Genomic DNA, 22,880 nt, shown 5'->3' with positions numbered 1-22,880 from the left:
ATTATAAATACCATGTGTAATTAGTTTCGGATTCAGAAATTTCAGAACGGAGGGTTACAATCTCACAGATCGGACGTCTGGGGAAACACACTAAACAAGGGATAGTGTCGCCGGCGTTGGAACCGCCTTTGGGCATAAATACATGTTAAGTATTTTTTGCTCTAAAGACAAATCTATGTATACATGTGGATATTGTGTATGTGTATATCAAACGCTGGATTCTGAGTATATCTTCCTGTTATCTTTGTAATTTCTGCTTCCCTTGTTCAGAAGCCTTTTGATCCTACAAAATGCTGACCTCCTCCTGATATTATTGCATAAAATATTTTCCGTTCCGTTTTCAACTTCCCGTTTTAGCAACAATCCAGATATATAGTTATCTTTAGAGTTACTGCATATTAATAATAATTTTTAATACATGTATATATAACTTACCGAATTGCGTTCATATAATATGATATACTATTTGATTTTTCCATTATTGAAAGTACTTGCACCCCAGCAGTTAGAGATAAAATAAGAGGGTAAACGTCTTCCTGCTTTCAACTTTCTCAGACACCAGCTTTTTCAAACAATAATTGATGCTAACTCGATGGACCACTTAAAAATGTATCGGTCAACCCGAAAGACCACAACAGGGACGAGAATTTCATTTATATGTGGCAACTTTCACAGGGACCTGAATTACCACTTTTTATTATCATGATTACACAATTCGGTTCTACATTCTATTTCTTTTCGGTAGGTTTTGTTTCGTTTCGGCAGATTTCGTATATTACAGGTACCCTGTACTAAGCTGACCTTTTTAATTGTTGTACTTTATTCACGGCTGCTTTTGTAGTTAAAGGGTCCTCTGAATCACAAACAGCTTCCAGTAAACGTTTGAGTTCATCGTGTGCTCTATTACAAAATAACATGTACATGTATACTAGTGGAAAAAAGAAACTGTGCATTATTTAATCTATGAAAAAAAATTATAAAAAAATAACAATGAAATTTTTTTATTTTTTGTAATACTGTTAACAAATGTATTCAACATTTCATAATCCATTAATGTTAACGTCGAATAACGTCAATTTCAGCACACTCGAAGACACTGGTATGCGAACTTGAATTAACAAAGTTAATAACGCGTGCGACCACCATTTGCATTCACGCATGCTTGACAACGACGCCTCATTGATGCCACTAAAGTGTTCAGAAATGCTTGAGGGATGTTGTTCGAGATGTTGGTTAAAGCTTGGCCTAAATCAGCCAATATCACTGGCTGATTTGTTAAACAGCGTTGACATCGTTCCATTTCATCCCAGACGTGCTCGATCGGCGATAAATCGGGGTGAAAAGCTGTTCAAGGCAAGACATCGACATTCTGTTGAACAAAAAAGTCCCTGACTACATGTGTAACATGTGGCCTTGCGTTGTCTTGCTGCAGAGAGATGTGATTTTGCTGTCTCTGTATTAGAAGGGTATCACATGGCGCTGAATAATTTCGTCTCGATAGCGTACGCCGGTGAGATTTCCATTGACAATTTGTAGAGGGGTCCTTCCACGTGCTGTTATTTCACCCCACACCATAACGCTACCTCCACCTAATTGTCGACGTTGCACAACACAAGCGTCATGGTACCGCTCCCCAACGCGACGATACACTCTACAACGGCCATCACTGCTATGCAAATGAAATCTGGATTCATCAGTGAACAGAATATTGACCCAGTCCTGTATTCTGAATCGCAGATGTCGTCTGCACCACGCTAGTCTATCGATACGATGGCGTTGAAGCAGTATTGTGCTCGCGCAGACGATTACGCACAGTTCTTGGACTGATTGGTCGAAGTCCAGGAATGCTACGAGCAGTCAAACTTGTTCTCTGAAAACGATTTATCAGGTGCACAAGTCTAATGTGGTTGTCCTGTCGACGCGACGTTACACGAGGACGCCTAGAACGTGGTCGATCAGATTGTTGGAAATATCTCCATAATGACTGGATGGTGTTCCGATGAACTCCAAAGTGTCTTGCTACGATATTTTGTGCCATTCCAGCTTGCAGCATCCCAACAGCACGATTATGTTGGTTTTCGCTGAGTCGTGGCATGTCAGAAGGGTAAATTTTGTCAAAACTAAAGTGCTCCCCTTAAAGCTGACATGAATTAATAAATATAGTATAATTCTATATGTCCGCCATATTTCTCTACTAATCCGCCATATTAGTTGATATTATATTGTTATATGTATCAGGGTTCGCATGGTATATAAGGGGACGAGTTTTGCTACGCTTCATTTCACATCAGTATCTTCGATTTACCTGTGCGGGTAGCTTCGACAGGTAACACGTACATATACATCTCCGATACTAATTTATAGGACATCAAAAAGAAATGAAATCAAGTTTTGGAACACTACGCAGTGCTCAAAATTACAATAAACATATCGTACAGTAGAAAATCATTCTAAAAACTTTGGATAAATAAATATAGAATGTCTTTTCTTTACGTGAATATGCGTACATTTGCAGTAAATATGTCAAAACTATACAAAAACGCGGTGAAATATTTCATCTATTATCTATTGATAAAATGAAATAAGCAAAGGGTTTTAAATCTACACCGTTCACACTTACTTCAAGCAAAATGCAAATACATAATTGCTACTGTACTTATAAACATGACATGGCCATGTATGCTCGCCATGAAAAAGCATCGAATGCGGATGACTATTTACCTGGGTCTACTCGTAATATCTGTAAAGGACCGCAGATGTACGTGTACACTTGTCGAAAATACTCTAAGTAGTAGTAAAACTCCCTTTATTGGCATAATCCAAGAAACAAAACGATAAGCTCCATTTGTGTTCCAACAGTAGATACCATTATCCATTGTACAGACTGCGACACACTTAGCCCGTGCCGATCAGCTATCTTCAATCAGGGGAAGTATCAGAGTATAATATTTACCCTGTATTGTGTATGAATCCTTATACCGTATGATTTCCTGGTCAGAGTATTGCAGATTTATAAATCAGGAAATCATTTAGGTACATAAATTGTTTATGCATATATAATTTGCATATACAACACTGTACGAGTGTATGGGATGAGAGAGAGAGAGAGGATTCTTTTAACGCCGTTTTCTCAATTATGACGTAAAACTCAACAAGCCTGGTTTTGTCGTGGCGGCTCACATATATTGGGTGACAACCCCACCCCCACCCCCAACTTGAAAGTTCACACACCACCACCAATTAAGAAAATGAAGATATTATGAGGCGCTCATAGTAGAGGATTCTAACCACTCCATCCCACCCCCAACGATTGAAGAAAATTAAGTGTAGGGGGAAATTATTGAGGCAGTCAACGTAAAAGACTCTTTAACCCTTCACCCCCACATTAGAACTTTGAACATTGGACAAAACATCTCGGTTTGTTTGGGTTTTTTGTTTTATTGCTGTTTTCGTAAATTTTTTTAATTATTATTTTGAATGGCAAGGAATTTTGAAGAATCCAATTTTCAATTTCCCCCCATGAAAAATGACGATACATGTCTGGTTATTACATGTACATTTTGCTTTGCAACACATGCATGTATACTAATTGTATGGGGTAGAATTGCACCCTTTACCAAGTTTTCCTTCATTTACACAGTGTAAGGAATGGTAAACCAAAATCACAAAACAAAATGCATAAAGACCAAAATATTTTCAAGCGTAGGAACTTCATTCACGAATACATAAATACATGTATTCAGACAAACCGCATGCATGCATTGCAGGACTATAGCATATGTGTGTTTTAACGTTTCTGTAACAAGTCATAATGATTACTCTCAGGCTTGAGTATAATTTATTCATAAATATTTTCATTTCGCAGATCTGGCGCAATGGATATATACTGAAAATAGACATACCACTGTACATCGAAATTTCAAATTCAAATGTATTGATAAGATGTTAGTATTCATGAATCAGTAAAATTCGTGCTGAGGTTTTATTTGATATGATACAATGTCAGTATACTGTAATGCATTAGTAGGATATGCAAAAGGCAAGAGTATAAATATTTTCATTTTTCATTATTAGTATCAATATCTATGATATATTATGATCAGAAAAAACATTATATAATTTATATCCGGATTCATATACCGATTTAGATATCATTAAGAACAAAGCTGCATAGTTTGGGGGAGGGGGTTCTAATGAGTCTGATGAAATTCAAAGAAGGAACCCCATATTTGCATTCAAACTAGATGTACTTCAAAATGAATTCATTTCTGCTCTGACTGAAAGCATGATTCTAAATTCGGGAACGAATCTTGCATAAAAGATAATTAATAGGGGAACACATAAATTCAAGCTCCTTTGGAATTTAATGAAATGCAGATATGCAATTTTATTTCAACACGAATTGATATGTTGTTTCAGGCACGTATACAGAGGGTAGGGGTGAGCAGGGAGGCTGGTCTGCTCTCCCAACTTTTTTGACAATTTACTTTTTTCCGTCATTCTAACATACAAAGTCAGTACTTTCTACATGCACAGTTCAAACTATTTTTTTTAAAATTTGTAATGAATTCAATTATAAGCATCAACTCCTGTAAGTTTCCAATATATTGTCAATCACAAATTTTTTAATAGCTGGAAATTTTTAATGCTTGTAAGCTTACAACATTTATATCAGTGATAAATTTTCTTTCCTTCTGTGAAATGATACATTGTACATTGAAGTAGGACTCTCTCTCTCTCTCTCTCTCTCTAACTCACTCACCTGTTCAATCAATGAATATGGACATACAGAGACCGTAAATAATTATGTGGTTCCCAAAGAGACAATAAAACTATATTTTCGTTTATACATTTCCTTTCATATGTGTCTTTGTGTAATTAACTGTTTATTATGGAATGCAAATGTAATACCCGCATTTTCACACAGATGTATATTTTCGATCATTATTCTCTTATTTTTATATCCAAGTTTGTATATGATCATCGATAAATTTTTAATTGTGCATGCAATATATCCATGCTCAGTGTATATGATCAAATTCCCGATTTCCATAAACTGCAAAACCTCGACCAGACAAGCATTCAATACAGGAAAAATCCTCGACTCTGACATCTCCCCTGATTGAAGACACCCTATTTGGCACGGGTGAAGTGTGTCGCAGTCTGTATAATGGAGTGACATCTTGTTGTAAAGTTCTAACGAGATACAAATTGAGTTTATCATTTTGTTTCGTGGATTTATCAGAATAAAGAGAATCGAATATTTTCGGTAAGTGCACATCTCCGATACCTGTTGAATAGACGTCCGTATTTTATACGGGGTTTGATTTTTGTTGTTGTTTTGGGTTTTTTTTGGCGAATATGCCTTGTGCATTACATATTATGCATATGACATTCACCTGTATTTTGCAAGAATTGATATAAATGATATATTTTATGCTCTTTGCTTATTCCATTCTATCAGTATGTAATTGGCAAATGATTTCTCCGCATTTATTTCATAAGAAACTGCAAATACTTGCATGCACTTGCAAGGATGCAAGAACAGCTTTTTTTTGCATTTTTATCTAAATTATCTAAACTTTCAGAATGTTGCATTGGTATACAATAAATATTTTGTAATTTTGAGCAAAGCATAATGTTTTAAAATGTGATTTTATTTGTTTCTCATTCCCTAAATATTACTATCGGAGATGTGCACTGGTCAAATCCACCTAGAAAAATCACTCAGGTGTGACAATCACATTTGGGGTATATACGGGTAGAGTAAATTAGGCTACCTGAGAGAAATATGGCGGATAAGATGAGAAAGGTGTACGTATTTATTAATTCATGTCAGTTTTAAGAAATAGTGTCCAAACAAACCTTTTACACTCCTTACTCCAAACAGTATTGGCCATTAAAATCCACCTATGACGTCATTCTTTTGTTCGAACACTCCATTATTTTTCAGGAATGGAGTGTTCGGAAAGTAGGTCAACCGTTATACAAGTAGATTTAAATGCATGCAACAAAAGAATGAAAAACGTAAGACACGATTAAAATGCACAAAGTTTAGTAGCAAGGGGTCCAGCAAAGGTGGATTTTAAGTGGGTCGATGTACTCGTATCACTCCATTCCTTAAAAGCAATGGACCTCGGCCCCTTCGGGGCCACGGTCCATTACTTTTAAGGAATGGAGCGATACTCGTACATTAACCCTTACGTAAAACTCGTGTGTACAAACACTTCAATAAACAACATGTGTTCACTAACCATGAAAAAGTCCGTGCATCCGAGTCGGGTACTATCCGATATTGTTCAAAAACATCAACTTTATCGATTGTTTAGATCTTATAAATATAAACAATAAATATAGAAAAAATATACAAAATTTTATAATGCACAGTTTCTTTTTTCCGCTAGTATATTTATGTTAGATGAAAGTATATGTAAATATTCAACCCGGTAATGTGAGTGTATATTGTGTGTGTGTGTGTCACTACGTTTTTTATATTGCCTTTTCTCACTTCTTTTTCCCTTCTTGTTTTTCAATGTACAATGCATGTTTTATTTACTTCATATTTTTAAGGTATTTCTTGTCGCCGATAATGTACTAGTATAGTTTATATATTGTATATATGTTGATAATTTCTGTAATAGATGAAATAAAAGATGAATGCTACCGAAGACTTTCACCAATGCTTTGCCAATAAAGAGTACTCAATTCTACATTCCTTTCTTTCATTAATATAATTGTCTTATGTTTCTTGTAAGGGAAATTATTTTTCCAACTGTCCAGCCCTTTTAACCAGTCATTTTTTACATCACTTTAGGAGTGGAAGTTAATTGCCTCATGTTGCAAATTTTTAAAAATTTTGATCACCCATTTTCATTGAAATTGTTTTTAACATATGTGCCACCTTTTGCCCAATTATTAAAAGATACTGATTTGCCATTGAAAGGGGTAAATAGGATCATGTTGGTTTCAGGAGAAAAGGTTCCGTGGCATTAAAAACGTTGTTTTTGTTATTGTCTTTAAATAAGTTGAAGCAAGAAAACACTAGCTGTTTGCAGAACACTGGGAAATTGTTTAGAATGGCGTAATCGTCAGTTGGTATGTCAGAAGTATTAACCAAACAATTAATGTCAATATTCAACCCTTTATAGAATATTTATATCTTCTTTCATGATATGATAATTTGTAAGAAGGCGTGGAATCCACTTTTAGTTTAGACTCCAGATCAACTATGCCCATATTGTAAACCCCCATCTTTAATGTTCCCTATCAATATGTTTCTTTTGATACTATCTGTATTAAATAACAACTTATGTCTTTTATAAACTTTATATAGGGTTATTCCATGATGCTTGCGACATAAATCAGCTTTGATAAAGCCGGAGAGTTTAAGACATTTTCCACATAATGATTTTTTTTCTTTCACATGATTCAAATAACATTTCAATTCCATGATTTTTCATCCACTTTTCATTGTAACATTCAATTTTGTCATGTCCTCGGTCCTAATATAGTCAATTTACATGTTTACCTCACAAAAAGATTGTTTTACAAGGATATACCTGTGTGTGTGTGTGTGTGTGTGTGTGTGTGTGTGTGTGATAGATTGTTTTACAAGGAATACCTGTGTGTGTGTGTGTGTGTGTGTGTGTGTGTGTGTGTGATATACAAATACTATCAACGTTTTTTCAACGATGAAATGTCAGTATTGATTCAATGTCGGAATTTCAACGTCATTTCAATACTCAAAACCAACGTTGAAAAGTTATATTGAATCAACGTCATTGTGCCTTTTTGCAGTGTTTTTACAGCTCACGTTTGCCACGCTTGAGTAGAATATGCGATACCTTTTCAAAGAATCAAGTGTCTTTAAGGCATCATCTACGCTACAGGGACCTTCTTTATCAATAACTGCATCAAGCAGCCGCCTTCGTTCTGCCTCGGTATCCTTAAATAAGCTGGAAAAATACCAAATACCATTTACAAAATGCTATGGATTTACCAGATACAGTAGAATACTGACTCACTCGCTTGAGCTAATTCATCTTATTTATACATATTTGTCTCCTCAATAGAATAAATTTACCGACCTTTTTAACTTCTGTACCATTACCCTGGCAATTTCTAGAGTATCCTTAATTCCATCTTGTTTCCCGCCAAAGGCAGCTTTCATCAGTTCCTCATCAAATGTAATTTTCCTCCACTCCAGCAATTCAGTTTCACTTCTAAAAGAATGTTCGACTTATTGATAATCATTGATAAAAATTTATTTCCATGGGTACATGTATCATAACAATTCTAAGAACTAACCATCGCTTAACTATCGAATGAACCAATATGGGTTGGTAAAACAGGTACTTAACTTTTAAAAATACTTGCTCAGTTTTAAAATCTTAAAGTAGAACGTGATATCATAGTCAATAGGTTGTTTGCTGATTACAAAAAATTATTTTCAATATGTTGCATGCGTGTCTAAAGCTTATCGAAATTTCAAAACAAAAATTATCTCACTAAAAATGGCCAAATTAAACCGACAAGGTCGATATTTTTCTCGTTTTAATATGGACCTATTCGGTGATCATACAGGTAGAAAGCCCTGGGTTCGTTCTATTTCACACACATCCCCCCTCCTTCAATCAAAGTCTGTATAAAGGAATCACTATGTCCGTCTGAATCTATTCATCTTACTGTCTGTCTGGAAAATACAAAGGTTGCTTCTGGCAATATGGTCTGTTACAGTCCTAAGTGGTAAGGTCATTGATTAAAAAGTTAGAAATGAAATATTTGTCCTAAATATAATCTAGATCTGTAAGGAGAAATTGAAAGCACACACAAGGCGTACAACAGTTGGGTAGATAATATTTCATGCCTCAGGACAAAGGTAATCTGAACAAGACCAAGGGAAAAAATTCTGTTCTAAGCTAAACCTTTGTAATGGTGAGGCATTAGAAGTTTACAAATAAACATGCAGATATAATGTATTGGATATAAACGTTGCTTAAAAAGTGATGTTGTGTTTGAACCCTGAATCAAAGTCATATTAATGAGTTTTAACCCTGAACTAAGGTCACATCAATGTGCATTGGTTTTGTTGAGAAACCTTTAGTTTTTATGTACATTCCTGTTTCCACCTGCCAAGTATTAGTATGTCATGATGCAAAAAGCTCCATCTGTAGGTGTCTATAAGAGACTGTGTTGCAATACCTTTGTAATTCAGACACCCTCTTTATAGTATCTTCCGTTGAATGGATCTCGTCGTTTCCCTTGTTTGAAGTGAACACAGCTCGCTTCAATTTCAAGAGTTCTTCTTCCTTACTACAGTACAAGCAGATATGGTAAAAATGCATAAGCGTGTCTTTTTAAACTGTTAAAAACCTACATAAATTCCAACTCCATCGTCCCTATTTTATTTCTTTTGTATTTAAGCTGTGTATCATGTCAACGTTAATATTTCATATACTTGTATCATCGCGTTGACTACAAGACTATAGTGTATACAGTATAGTGTAAATTGAACATATATCATATTTAATATGTTGTACGGTGTGACCGTTGATACGAGCGAAGCCCATTAACATCTTGCAACACGACTTTTATCCGCCTCTTCATTTAACGCGGGAAATATAACACGCTTGTTGTAAACAGTTACAAATTGTGCCGTCAGATTAGCTGCAATGTTTTTTCTTCTCTCAAACCAAGCAAAAACAAAACGTTTGAAGCTATGAGAAAGCTTGTCTGGAATTTAAAAACGTTAATTGTACTTTCTAAACAATCTAATTATTTTAATTACGGGATTGTCAATGAAGTATACCGCAGTGACGGCGACATTTTTCCGGAGGCATTATGGGTAGTCCCCATCATTTTTCAGCTGATGAAGAGCAAACCACGTGACTCAACTGCGTAATCATTGGAGCGAGCTCGTCTCGTCGCTTCGCGACGCGAGTTTCGCTCGCTATTACCTCTGCAAATCTTGAATTCTAGCTTTAGTATTCTTTGTAATGTTTTACGGCGTGACCGTGTTTGAGGGCGAGGCAATGGACTAAGTTTTGGCCACACCCTGGGATCAGAACCTCAACCCAGGGGATCATGAAATTTACAATTTTGGTAGAGACCTTCCTGCTATACATCACTATGCATTTAGTTTTTCTTGCACATGTGAGGTTGTAGAGAAAATCTTGGTAAAATTTAGGCAGTTTTTGGTCCTCCCCTAAGGCCCCAGCGGTGCAGGAGTTCTGAAATTTACAACTTAGCCACCCACTTTTAATAACTGACCATTTTGGCCCCACCCTGATTCCAAAACCCTAACCCCTGGTATCTTCAAATTTACAATTTTGGTAAAGGACTACCTACTCTTTCTAAATATCTATTTAGTTTAAATTTCATATCAATAGTACTAAAGAAGATGTTATTTAAGGTCAACTGAAACGAAAAATAACTTTTTTATATTAAGTATACATTTGCTTCATTTATATCATATAAAATGATTGTGCGGGTTTGTTCGGTTCATTTTGTTATGTTTTACACATGTACACTATATACCACAGGGGCTAAGCCCGTTTTGGGCCCGAACTCTGTGATACCATAAATATAGAAAGGGGTCTAACTCTGACACAGATAAAAAACTAACCACTTGCTTCAAATGCCTAAAAAATCTTAAACTAGGTAAGTTATGCGTAATTTGTCGTTTTCCTTGCATAGATTAATGTTTTAACTACTTGCATGCCAAATTTCAAGTCACTGGTTCTTAAAAGAACAAAGATATACGTCATCGTTCTCTCGATTTCACTTGTATATTTTTACTAGGACATTTACCGGTCCAGGTCACGGAGTCGTTTCTCGCTTATGACAGCAGCGAAATTCAGACTAGTATGGAAGATTTCGGACCTGTCAATTAAAATTTCAAATCAATTATACGCTACTTACTTCCTCATATTTTAATAATGTTCTTCGTGTAGACGTTACACGACTTATTTTTCCTCAGCAGCATCAACTGTTGACAAGAGCTGCCGTTTTAATGAACGCACTAAATACCCGATAGACTTAAAATCTCAAATACCTTAAAACTTATCAAAACATTATTCTTGTGATATTGCACTTAGAGAAGGAAATTTAACATTATTTCTTGGCTTTTTTAATCTTTTGTTTTTGTTTATTCTATTTCATTTAGATTATTATTACCCATTTTCCCCTTCTTTAAAGTTTTAGACATTTCGGGTATTTAGTGTATTCATGAAAATGGCAGCTCTTGTCAACAGTTGACGCTGCTGAGGAAAATTAAGTCCTGTAACGTCTACACGAAGAACATTATTTAAATATGAGGAAGTAAGTAGCGTATAATTGATGTGAAATTTTAATTGACAGGTCCGAAATCTTCCATACTAGTCTGAATGTCGCTGCTGTCATAGGCGAGAAACGACTCCGTGACCTGGACCGGTAAATGTCCTAGTAAAAATATACAAGTGAAATCGAGAGAACGATGACGTATATCTTTGTTCTTTTAAGAACCAGTGACTTGAAATTTGGCATGCAAGTAGTTAAAACATTAATCTATGCAAGGAAAACGACAAATTACGCATAACTTACCTAGTTTAAGATTTTTTAGGCATCTGAAGCGAGTGGTTAGTTTTTATACGCCCGTCTTAAGACGGGACGTATTACGGTATGGCGTTCATGTCCGTCCGTCTGTCTGTCTGTCCGTCCGTCTGTTAGCTTTTTCGTGTCCGACCCGTAACTTAAATACTACAAGGCCTAGAATCATCAAACTTTGTCTGTATATACATCTTGGGTAGAAGGTGTGTCGCACATTAAAACCAGGTCACTGTGACTTTTCATTAAGAAGATATGGTCATTTATGGCAAAAACTTGTCCGGCTCATAACTTGAAAACTATTAGACCTAGAATCACCAAAATTGGTCAACTAATGCATCTTAGGTAGAAGGTGTGTCGCATCCTACTTTAAGGTCACTGTGACATTTAATTAAGTTGATATAAAAAAATGTTTTAATGGGTACAATCTATACTGTTAACAATATGTGACGGGCGTATCATGTGCCGTGGCGGTGCACTTTATTTATCTGTGTCAGAGTTAGACCCCTTTCTATATTTATGGTATCACAGAGTTCGGGCCCAAAAAGGGCTTAGCCCCTGTGCTATATACCAAGCTAGGCCCCGCCCTGGGATCAGAACCTCTACCAAGCTGGGGATCATGAATTTACAATTTTGGTAAAGACCTTCCTGTTATTCATCACTATGTATTTAGTTTTTCTTGCACTTGTGCGGCTGTAGAGAAGATCTTTAAAAATTGGTCAATTTTTGACAGTTTTTGCCCCACTCCTATGGCCCCAGGGGTGGAAGATCCTGAAATTTACAATTTATGCCCTCCTTGTCCTGCGTTTACTCAGGTAACCAAAAACATTTTATCAACTATTTGTCTTAATCATAACTCGGTATCAAGGAGAAATTGGAAGCGCCTGGTATACAACAGTTGTTTTAGGGTAGATGGTATATCATGCCTCACGCCCAAGGTATTGTGAACAAGGCAAAGGGAAAACATTCTGGTTTCAGCTTAACTTTTGTAACGGTGAAGCAGTAGAAGTTTATAAATGTACATATAGATATAATGTATTTGAAATAAAAGTTGCTTGAAAACAGATGTTATGTTTGGATCCCAAATCAAAGTCATACCAATATTAAGAAGTTGTAACCCCGAACTGCTCATATATTGGTTCTTTAGTTGTAATGTACATTATTGGATACACCTGCCAAGTATTAGGTTAAGCTGCAAAAGCTCCATCTGTGGGTGCCTATAAGAGACTGTGTTGCAATACCTTTGTAATTCAGACACCCTCTTCGTAGTATCTTCCGTTGAACGGACCTCGTCTTTTCCCTTGTTTGGAGTGAACACAGCTCGCTTCAATGTCAAGAGTTCTTCTTCCTTACTATAGTACAAGCAGATATGATAAGAATACATATACCTCTGGTATGTCCAGGGGTCCGCGTCTGCCAAACTCTTTATTTTGTATTCCTTGCGGGATTTATGAGATTGATCACTGTTCGTTTATCTTCGCCTTTCATAAGCGTGTCTTTTTAAAACTGTTAAACATTCTACATAAATTTCAACATCATCGTCTCCATTTTATTTCTCTTGTGTTTAAGCTGTTTATCATGTCAAAGTTTATATTCCATTCATGTATCATTGTATTGAAACTATAGAGTAAAAATTATCGTGTAAATTAAATAGATATGATATCGTTTTCCTCTGCAAATCTTGAATTTTAGCTTTAGTTCTCTCTATATCGAGGCAGGCTACTGACAAACAAGTTGATGATACAGGGATTTCAACAGTCTCGTTTAAAGTCAGCATTTCGCAAATTCTATGGTCGTTATAACGATCTAGTTTGCCAATACAACCTATCATTGGGTCAAATGCTGTCTGATGCGTTTCGCTGATTTTGACTACGGATAGCTCCGTTTACCTGATCAGGATATAGGGCTCACGGCGGGTGTGACCGGTCGACAGGGGATGCTTACTCCTCCTAGGCACCTGATCCCACCTGTGGTGTATCCAGGGGTCCGTGTTTGTCCAACTATCTCTTTTGCATTGCTTATAAGAGTTATGAGATTGATCACTGTTCGTTATCTTCACCTTTCATTAGTACAATTATTGATATTTGACTTTACTTACTCAGTTTTACATTCTGAAAGTAAAGCCCGATCTCAAATTCAATGGGTTGTTTGATTAGTTAATCAGTTTTATTTTTAATTTTCAAATCGCTGCATTCATGTCTAAAGGAACTCGGAATACATATATATTTTAAAAAGTCTTACTAAAATGGCCGGTTAGCTCGAGGTTTTTCCCGTTTAATAAGGACATATTTGGTCCCCTCTCGGGCAATCAAAGTCGATATAAATGAATCACCATGTCTGTCTGAATCTCTTCACCTCACTATTTGTCTAGAGAGTAATCTTGTTACGCAGAAGCATGAAGGACAAAGGTTGCTTCTGGTCACAAGGTATGTTATGATTAATATTGATTGAACTCATTGCATAAAAATGAAATATTTTATCCTAACCTGACCTTTGTATTACAGAGACATTAGAATTGCATTCATGGCGTAATCTGGCCAATAGCAAATTCTTTAGCCTAAAACCTTATGATGGTGGAACTATAGAAGATTATACATGTACATATTATAATGTATTTGACACAAACAATGGTGTGTCTGAACCACGAATCAAGGTCATATATTTCAAGGTATTATTTCTGTTGAGACAGTTTAGTTTTGCATTCCTGCTTTTTTTATATTATGAAGCAAAAGCTCCATCTGTAGGTGCTTATAAGAGATCGTATTGCAATACCTTTGTAATTCAGACACCCTCTTCATAGTATCATCCATTGAATGGATCTCGTCTTTTCCCTTTTTTGAATTGGATACAGCTCGCTTCAATGTCAAGAGTTCTTCTTCCTTGCTACAGTGCAAGCAGATATAGTGAAAGAGATAGATACCAACCAACCATGCATTCACTAGGATAACGTAGTGTATGAGGTATCGTGTATAATGGACAAAGCTATTTTTACCTGTGCAAATCTTTAATTTTAGCCTTGGTTTTCTCTATGTCATGTTCACTATTTTTCACTTTTTTAACATCAAAGACCAATTTCGTCACTTCTTCAAGGTTGCCTTCTGTTTCTGCCATCTTCCTACAGATAGATTTGTAATATATAGATGACCGTAACACTATGCAAAATGCTGCACATCATATCACAATTTTTGTCAACTGAATAAAAATCTTTAATCTTTTTTCCGTTTTCCAATTTAGAATTTTTTTTTAACAAATCATTTATCTATCTACATGTATTTTGTATAATTATGTACCCTTTTCTTTGATCTTGGGTTTTCCGTTCCCTTTCTCGGTGGTCTTTCAATTTCCTTAATGAAACAAAATGCTGGTTTTAAATGTTATCTACACTGAGTGGCCAAAAGTATTGCAACAAACATGGCTGACGTCATCACAATGTAAATAACAGCTGCATGGAAAAAACCAACTTTCAATGAAATAAACATTATTTATTTACCATTTTTTTCTAGTATTTTGTTGCCAAAGTCTTTCTGAATAATAACTTGTTGTAGTCTTGAAGATATTCAAGCATGGAAGCTACGGATATATGTTTGAGAGAGGTCATCCGAAATTTTTGTCACTGCAGCCATTAGGTCATCCTGGTTTTTAATATCATCAAACTCACGGGACAGTTTGATTTTGATACAACGCCAGACATTTTCAATGACATTAAGGTCCGGGGACTGTGCAGGCCAGTTGAATTTTGGAATACCGTTTTCTTATTTCCAAGTATTAGTCTGTCTAGAGGAGTGGGGGTGGAATTATCGTCTTGGAAAATAAATTGCTGATTTCCAAAAATTTTGCTAACAACAGGCCATAAGTGATTATCCAGCAATTCAATATGCCTTGCTGAGTTTAGATTTCTATCAACAGGTACACGAACACCAATACCATAATAGGTAATACACCCCTAAAACATACAACTTACTCTCACGGGCGTTTTGCGTTGGTTCAGATGGTAAGGTGCTCTTCTCGGACGATTTTCTCCACAAACTTACAGAGTTACTTTGTCCAATGACTACCTGTGTTTCGTCTGAGAAAATAACTTTCTACCACTGTTCAGGTTTCCAATGTCTTTTCCTCGGCACCACAAAATTCGGCGTTGTTTGTTGACTTTAGCGATTGTAAGCGTTTTCTGAATTTTGCCCCTCCTGTATCCTTCCTGGTGTAACTTACGACGAACAGTTCTCATGGACACATTTGTACCTTCATTCCTATTAAAAGTTGATGTAATGTCCTGAAGAAATTGTCTTCTGTTAGTTTTCAGAAAGCGATAAAGTTTCCGATCACCCTTCTCATCTATCACTCGGGGCCTTCCTCTCCGGGGATCGTTTTTAACACTTTCTTTTTGTCGGAATGTTTTCAAAACTCGTCCAGCAGTGCTTCGATGGATTCCCAATGATTCACTAATTTTGTTGTCATTAAATCCCTTTGAATTTAGAATTACAATCATTTCCTTTAGGTCCTTTGACAATTCTCTCTCATTCTTCGACATTGTTTTCATTCGATACCTTACCGGAAATCGTCTGCTACTTTGAATTACAAACGGTTCCCCATATAATTCGTACCCTAGTTAATTCGCATACCTGACATCACGACCCAAGCTTACTTTGTTACGCGTCAGCAATAAAAATAAAATTTGAAGCGAGTAAAATTGTGATGACGTCAGCCATGTTTGTTGCAATACTTTTGGCCACTCAGTGTATTATGGTGGATGAGGTAAATTCGCCAAAATTTCTAGCTACCAAATTCCTTCTTCCTGTTGTTTTGTTTTTGCTGTTTTTCCGCCACATTCAACAATTTTTCAGTTATCTGGTGGCGCCTAGTTTTTATTGGTGGAAGAGAGAACCCAGATACAATGTACCTAGGAAGAGACCACCGACCTTCCGAAAGTAAGCTGGGAAACTTTCTCACTTACCGGCGCAAACGGAATTCAAACCCGGGCCGACCAGAAGTGAGAGGCCGTGTGATTTTGAGCGCGATGCTCTAACCACTCGGTCATGGAGGCCCTTCTTCCTATTACGTTAAATAAAATTATGTTTTAGATCGGACCACACTTGCGTTAGGTATTTTGTACGTCTCTTCAAGACGAAATCATACTTTAATATACATGTAGGTACCAAACACCTGTAAAACCAGTTTTCACTTATATTATATTAAATCAATTGATTTGATAAATGAAATATCCATAATACTAATATTCAATGCTGTTCTGAACAAACTTATATAATCCATGGTATGTATTTAGCATATTCTAAAAAACAATCGATATGAAACACGTCAGACATCATTTGACTCAATTACATAAGTTGTATTGGCAAACTAGATCGTTATAACGACCATAGAATTTGTGAAATGCTGACTTTAAACGAGACTGTTAAAACCCCTGCACCAACAACTTGTTTGTCAGTAGCTTACCTCGTTTTTAAAACTGAACATACACAGAATAAGCTCTTGCGTATCGAATCAGTTAAGAAATAAAAACACCACATGCAGGTGACGATGGAATATTGCTACATTAAATATGGGAAGTTGACGATGGAGAAGCTGAAATCATCCCGTTTGTCATAAAGTTGAGTTAGTTTGCCGATAATATCTACTTTCAATTAAATATCTAGGTATGAGGCAGAAGTGGACGACTCTGTGGTGTCTTTTATTTCGAGTTCACTGGGATATATCGAATCGACATATGAATGAAAATTATTGGTGATAGATAAAACGTTGTCGATACGTCTACTATAGTAAATGTCTAATTGAAGGCCACGGCAGGAGATATTTTCATCTCATGTAAAGGTTTTTGAATAAATTCTGCTTCATAGGAATATTAAAAACAGGTCAGCTAACAAAGGATTCGTGCCCATGGGAATTCCAACAGATTGTTGGAAGACCTGACTACCAAAGACCACAAAGATATTGTCAATGAGGACCTCTAGCATACTTTTTATTTCAACTTTAGAGTATTTGTGCGTGGAATCAGAGTGGTGTTTAACAAAGTAATTTTTGGAGGACTGATCTGAATATTTCCAATTTCCTTTTTTCTTGAAGAAGCAACTGTCTATGATGTCAAAAAGTCTAGTCTTTAATTTATCGAGAGGAACGGTCGTGTAAAGTGTTGAAAAGTCATCTGTTATTTCCTTATAGAAAATATATCATTTAGTTGTGTGAAAATAAAGAATAATGCATGCTCTGTTGTTTCTCCTCATTTATTACAGACATAGTTTATGAAGTCAGCTTAGCACTTTTCAGTACTTTGATTGTATTCTATGGATGAATATATAAAAAGTAATAAATCAAATCAAACGAACCGAAACAAACGCAGCTAGTACAAAATGACAATTCTAATGGTTATTACATTTTTTTTTTATGTTAAAACGCTTAATATAATTTATTTCTAGAGATTATACAACTCGAAGAAACGCCAATGAAGTACGTCTCGTTAATATTAGTATTCTACCCCGATACGATGAAAAAAAGAATTTATTGAATATATAAACCCCTTAAAAGCAAAGATACATTGCTGGATCCAGTAAGTGCTCTACCAAGCCCCTATCTTTGCTCCTCACAAAAATATTAACAGCTGTGAAGGAGAAACTTAAAACTTACTGTGCGACTACATATGCCAGAAGTGGTGTTAATCAAATGTGGATTCTAAAAAATTCTAAAGAACTTTTAGTAAACTTGAAATCGCAGAATTTTCCCCAAATCAATAACATTAAAACCTATGACTTTTCAACACTATACACGACCATTCCCCTTGATAAATTAAAGACTAGACTTTTTGACATCATAGACAGTTGCTTCTTCAACAAAAACGGAAATATTCATATCTAGTGATCAGTCATTCAAAAAGTTACTTTGTTAAACACCACTCTGATTCCACGCACAAGTACTCTGAAGTTGAAATGAAAAATATGCTAGAGTTCCTCATTGACAATATCTTCGTGGTCTTTGCTGATCAGGTCTTCCAACAGTCTGTTGAAAAAATATGAAGCATAATTCATTCAAATACTTCTACGTGAGAAGAAAAAATCTCTCGCGGTGGCCTTCAATTCGAGATTTAGATATATCGATGACGTTTTGTCTATTAACAATAGTAACTTTCATTCCTATGTCGATTTGATATATCCATGTGAGCTCGAAATAAAGGACACCACAGAGTCGTCCACTTCTGCTTCATACTTAGATATTATATTGAAAGTAGACATTAACGGCAAACTGACAACTCAGCTGTATGACAAACGGGATGATTTCAGCTTCTCCATCGTCAACTTCCCATATTTCTGTAGCAATATTCCATTATCACCTGCATATGGTTTTTATATATCTCAACTGATTCGATATGCAAGAGCTTGTTCTGCGTATAGTCAGTTTTTAAATCGAGGTAAGCTACTGACAAACAAGTTGATGGTACAGAGGTTCAACAGTCTCGATTGAAGTCAGCATTTCGCGAATTCTATGGTCGTTATAACGATCTAGTTCGTCAATACAACCTATCATTGGATCAAATGCTGTCTGACGTGTTTCATAGCGATTGTTAAGCCGTTCTTGGCACACTGATTTTGACTGAGGATAACTCCGTTTATCTGATCAGGATATAGGGCTCACGGCGGATGTGACCGGTCAACAGGGGATGCTTACTCCTCCTAGGCACCTGATCCCACCTCTGGTGTGTCCAGGGGTCCGTGTTTGCCCAACCATCTATTTTGTATTGCTTATAGGAGTTATGAGATTGATCACATTGTTTGTTTTCTTCACCAAAATAAGAATATTAAATTATTAATTCCGCAAAAATGCATGTAGTGTTTGAACAGACCGCTCTCTTGCAGGGCCTATATGATATGGGTAAGATCATATCTAAGAAGGTAAATGCTATTTAAGGTAAACGACGCACAGCGACGAAAGAGCACGGCTAGTAAAAGGTTACCGGATGGACTTCAAGGGTGGTTTTCACTTTATACACATCATAATACATAATATTATATGATACAACACTGTAACTTTGATCGTCATTTTACACACCTAATGGTCTCTGTAATTATGATCTGTGGTGTTCCTCCATCTATATCACACTCCTTGGCCAAATTCGTCAGTTGGTTTTTAAGGTCATTTAGTTCGTCCACCTTCTCAGTTAACTTCCTACAATGCATTTGGTTGACAACTTTCGATACGGTGCTAGTTATCCAAATTATTACTTGTGATTATGACTGAATTGTTACATTTTTCCCATTGAATTAATATTTATACAAACTTTTCCGACTCCTTGATGTGTGGTAAATCATTGGGTGGTGTGACGCCTTCCTCTCCTTGTTTAACACGAGCTCCATTTCCAGATTTCTTCCTAATAAAAAGAAATATATCTCCTTCATATTTAGATATTTTATCGAACATAGGCGTTAATGACAAGATAACAACTCAAATTTATGATAAACAGGATGACCTCAGGCTCTCCATCAGCAACTTCCTACACCCATTATCACCTGCAACATCCCATATCTATGTAGCAATATTCCATTATCACCTGCATATGGTGTTTATGTTTCAACTGATTCGATGTGCAAGAGCTTGATCTGCGTATGATCAATTTTTAAAGCAATGCAGGCTACTGACAAATAAATTGATATTACAAGGGTTTCAAATCTTGTTTAAAGTCAGCATTTCGTAAATTGTTGGTCGTTATAATGATCTAATTTGTAAATACAACCTGTCATTAAGTAAAATGCTGCCTGACATATTCTATACTAATTGTTAAGCTGTTCTTTCCATACTGATACGGATTACTCCCTTTACCTGATCAAGATATAGAGCTCACCGCGGATGTGACTGTTCAACATGGGTTTTTTCTCCTCCTCGGCATCTGATCCCATCTCTAGTGTTTCTCAATTTTGTATTCTTTATAGAATTTATGAGATCGATCACTGTCGCTGTTCGTTATCTTCACCTTTTTATATAACCAATTGTAGGATTATATCGATAACCCGGGCAGGTACTTACAGCTTATACCGATAATCCCAACCTACGAATTACTGACGTCTTATACCGATAATCCCAACGGGCCAGGTACTTACGGCTTGTACTGAAATCTCAACGGACTAGATACTTACGGTTTACCCAATATTTAGTCAAAAACTTAAAAGTATTAAGTGCTACATTTCTTCATATTACAATTTCTGTAGTATTGTACATCTTCGATATTTCCCTGATCCAATTTCAGACCAATGTGACAATTGTATTTAAAATGGATCATATTGTTAGGGTCCTTGATAGGTGAAAAAACACCACATTCATATACTGGTAATCCCAACAGGTCAGGTACTTACGGTTGAGGAGTACTATTCCTTCTTCCTTCACTACCTTCCTTCTCATTCGTTTTGAAAAGAACTTTCTTCTTGTCACCAGAGTTCAGCTGTTGACCTCCCCTGCAATTTGGATAGAATCAAAGGCTGAAAGAAGACTTGTATTGATTGATTGTATCTTGTTTATTGTCGCTCTCAAGAATTATTCGCTTATATGGAGACGTCACCAATACTTCAAATTTAGGCCTATGCTCGGCGCTTACGACCATTGAGCAGTGAGGGTTCTTTAGTCTGCCACACACACTGTGACACGGGACATCCGTTTAATTTAAGGTAATCTCCGAGGACCCGTGACATTCACACCTGATGCCGAGCGTTTGGCGTTGGAACTGTCACTACCTGTTTTAACAACTTAGGTCTGTCGCGGCCGGTATTCAAACCCCGACTTTCCGCATGCGGGGCGAACGCTAGAGGACTTGTAGCTTAAAGGTCTGATACTATATCCTGTAGCATACTATATGTATCTCAGTTTGGTATAAAATGATGCGCAGGCAAACACGTGTTACATGTTTTCTGTTGCAAATCAAACGAGATTAGCTTGTCAAAATTCATGTTAAAATCTTGCTATTACTCCAAGGCAACATCCCAGCTCTGTTTGTTTCCATGTAAATCACAGGCAATTGCATCGCCTGGGGTCGAATTTACTATTAAAGAGTAAAGGTATAGAACTCTAAATATAGGGTATCCAAGTTAGCCTTTGTAAAAACAATAAATCAAATGGTATGAAGTTGTACTCTGTATTCTAATATATTCATACATAATCAATATACATTACTTCCGAAGTTCATGATCCCGAAATTCCGTATACTTTCCAAGATATGCAGAAATGAATGTGGAAAAATGTCTATCATTTTTGGTCGACTTTTAGAAGGACCCTGGCACTATACGACTAAACAGAATGTTTGAGCATTGCAACAAGCTATTACATAGAATGTACAGCGTAAGAATTTTATACCAGTTCGTTTATTGTTTTTACATCGCCGAACTTGGGTACCCTTTATTAAGAGTTTTATACCTTTACTCTTTGATAGTAAATTCTACCTCAAGCGATGCAATTGCCTGTGATGTAAATCATAACAGAAAACATGTCAAGAAAAGATTTAAAATGACGAAAAAACTTGAATCCTACAATAAATACAGAAACAAGTTGGCTGGGAGACATACCCGCATCTCACAGGCACTCGACGTTTTAAACATAAATAATAAATAAAAAAGATGTCTTCCTGTAAACAAACTATTCACTGAATAGTTTGTTAACTGGAAGATTGATTGAATATTGTTTAATGTCCCTCTCGAGAATATTTCATTCATATGGAGACGTCACTATTTCCGGTGAGAGGCTGCAAAATTTAGGCCTATGCTCGGCGCTTATGGCCATTGAGCAGGGAGGGATCTTGATCGTGCCACACCTGCTGTGACACGGGACCTCGGTTTTTGCAGTCTCATTCGAAGGAGCGCCCCCATCTAGTCTTACGACAAGCAAGGGATACTGAGGACCTATTCTAACCCAGATCCCCACAGCAATGTTAACTGAAGACATTTTTTAAAGGCTCACTATGACTCAAAATCATGTTTTATTTTTATTTGTTTTACAATGGAAAAAGATAGAGCTATGGAAAACTGAACTCTAATGAATATTTTAGACACTCAATGCGACCCCTACACAGTGTAAAGGCCGTTTAAAGATCATCCAGATATAAAATTGTTTTACGAATCGCTTCGCTTTTTACCATATCTGTTTGTATCACGTGATAGAGAGTGACAGATACTTGTGCTAGGAAATATATATTTAAAACGTCGAGTGCCTGTGCCGCATCTTGACTAGAAATGCAAGATAATATAGTGTTACAAAACACAAATGCGGCAATGCGATAAAATACAATATGACTCTTTACTGGAAAGTAAAGAACT

At 36.2% G+C, this 22,880-nt stretch overlaps 1 protein-coding gene across 2 annotated transcripts in view; it reads right to left on the bottom strand.

Annotated features, from left to right (window-relative positions):
- The window catches only part of LOC125682430 (RB1-inducible coiled-coil protein 1-like), a 43,827-nt gene that overhangs the window by 6,479 nt on the left and 14,468 nt on the right, over positions 1-22,880 (bottom strand). The window contains exons 5-15 of one of the 2 annotated variants that reach the window (XM_056155854.1): positions 20,934-21,032; positions 19,865-19,954; positions 19,636-19,752; positions 14,874-14,927; positions 14,576-14,698; positions 14,356-14,466; positions 12,825-12,935; positions 9,202-9,312; positions 8,088-8,222; positions 7,845-7,955; positions 802-900 (exon numbers count right to left, since the gene is read on the bottom strand). In XM_056155854.1, coding sequence (XP_056011829.1) covers positions 802-900; positions 7,845-7,955; positions 8,088-8,222; positions 9,202-9,312; positions 12,825-12,935; positions 14,356-14,466; positions 14,576-14,698; positions 14,874-14,927; positions 19,636-19,752; positions 19,865-19,954; positions 20,934-21,032 — 1,161 coding nt within the window. The remainder of the gene's footprint in view (positions 1-801; positions 901-7,844; positions 7,956-8,087; positions 8,223-9,201; positions 9,313-12,824; positions 12,936-14,355; positions 14,467-14,575; positions 14,699-14,873; positions 14,928-19,635; positions 19,753-19,864; positions 19,955-20,933; positions 21,033-22,880) is intronic. The other variant, XM_056155855.1, reaches the window with a different exon arrangement.

This window comes from Ostrea edulis, chromosome 2 (assembly GCF_947568905.1).
Source record: "Ostrea edulis chromosome 2, xbOstEdul1.1, whole genome shotgun sequence".
Lineage (NCBI taxonomy): Eukaryota > Metazoa > Mollusca > Bivalvia > Ostreida > Ostreidae > Ostrea > Ostrea edulis.
This window is presented reverse-complemented; position numbering and strand designations above follow the sequence as displayed.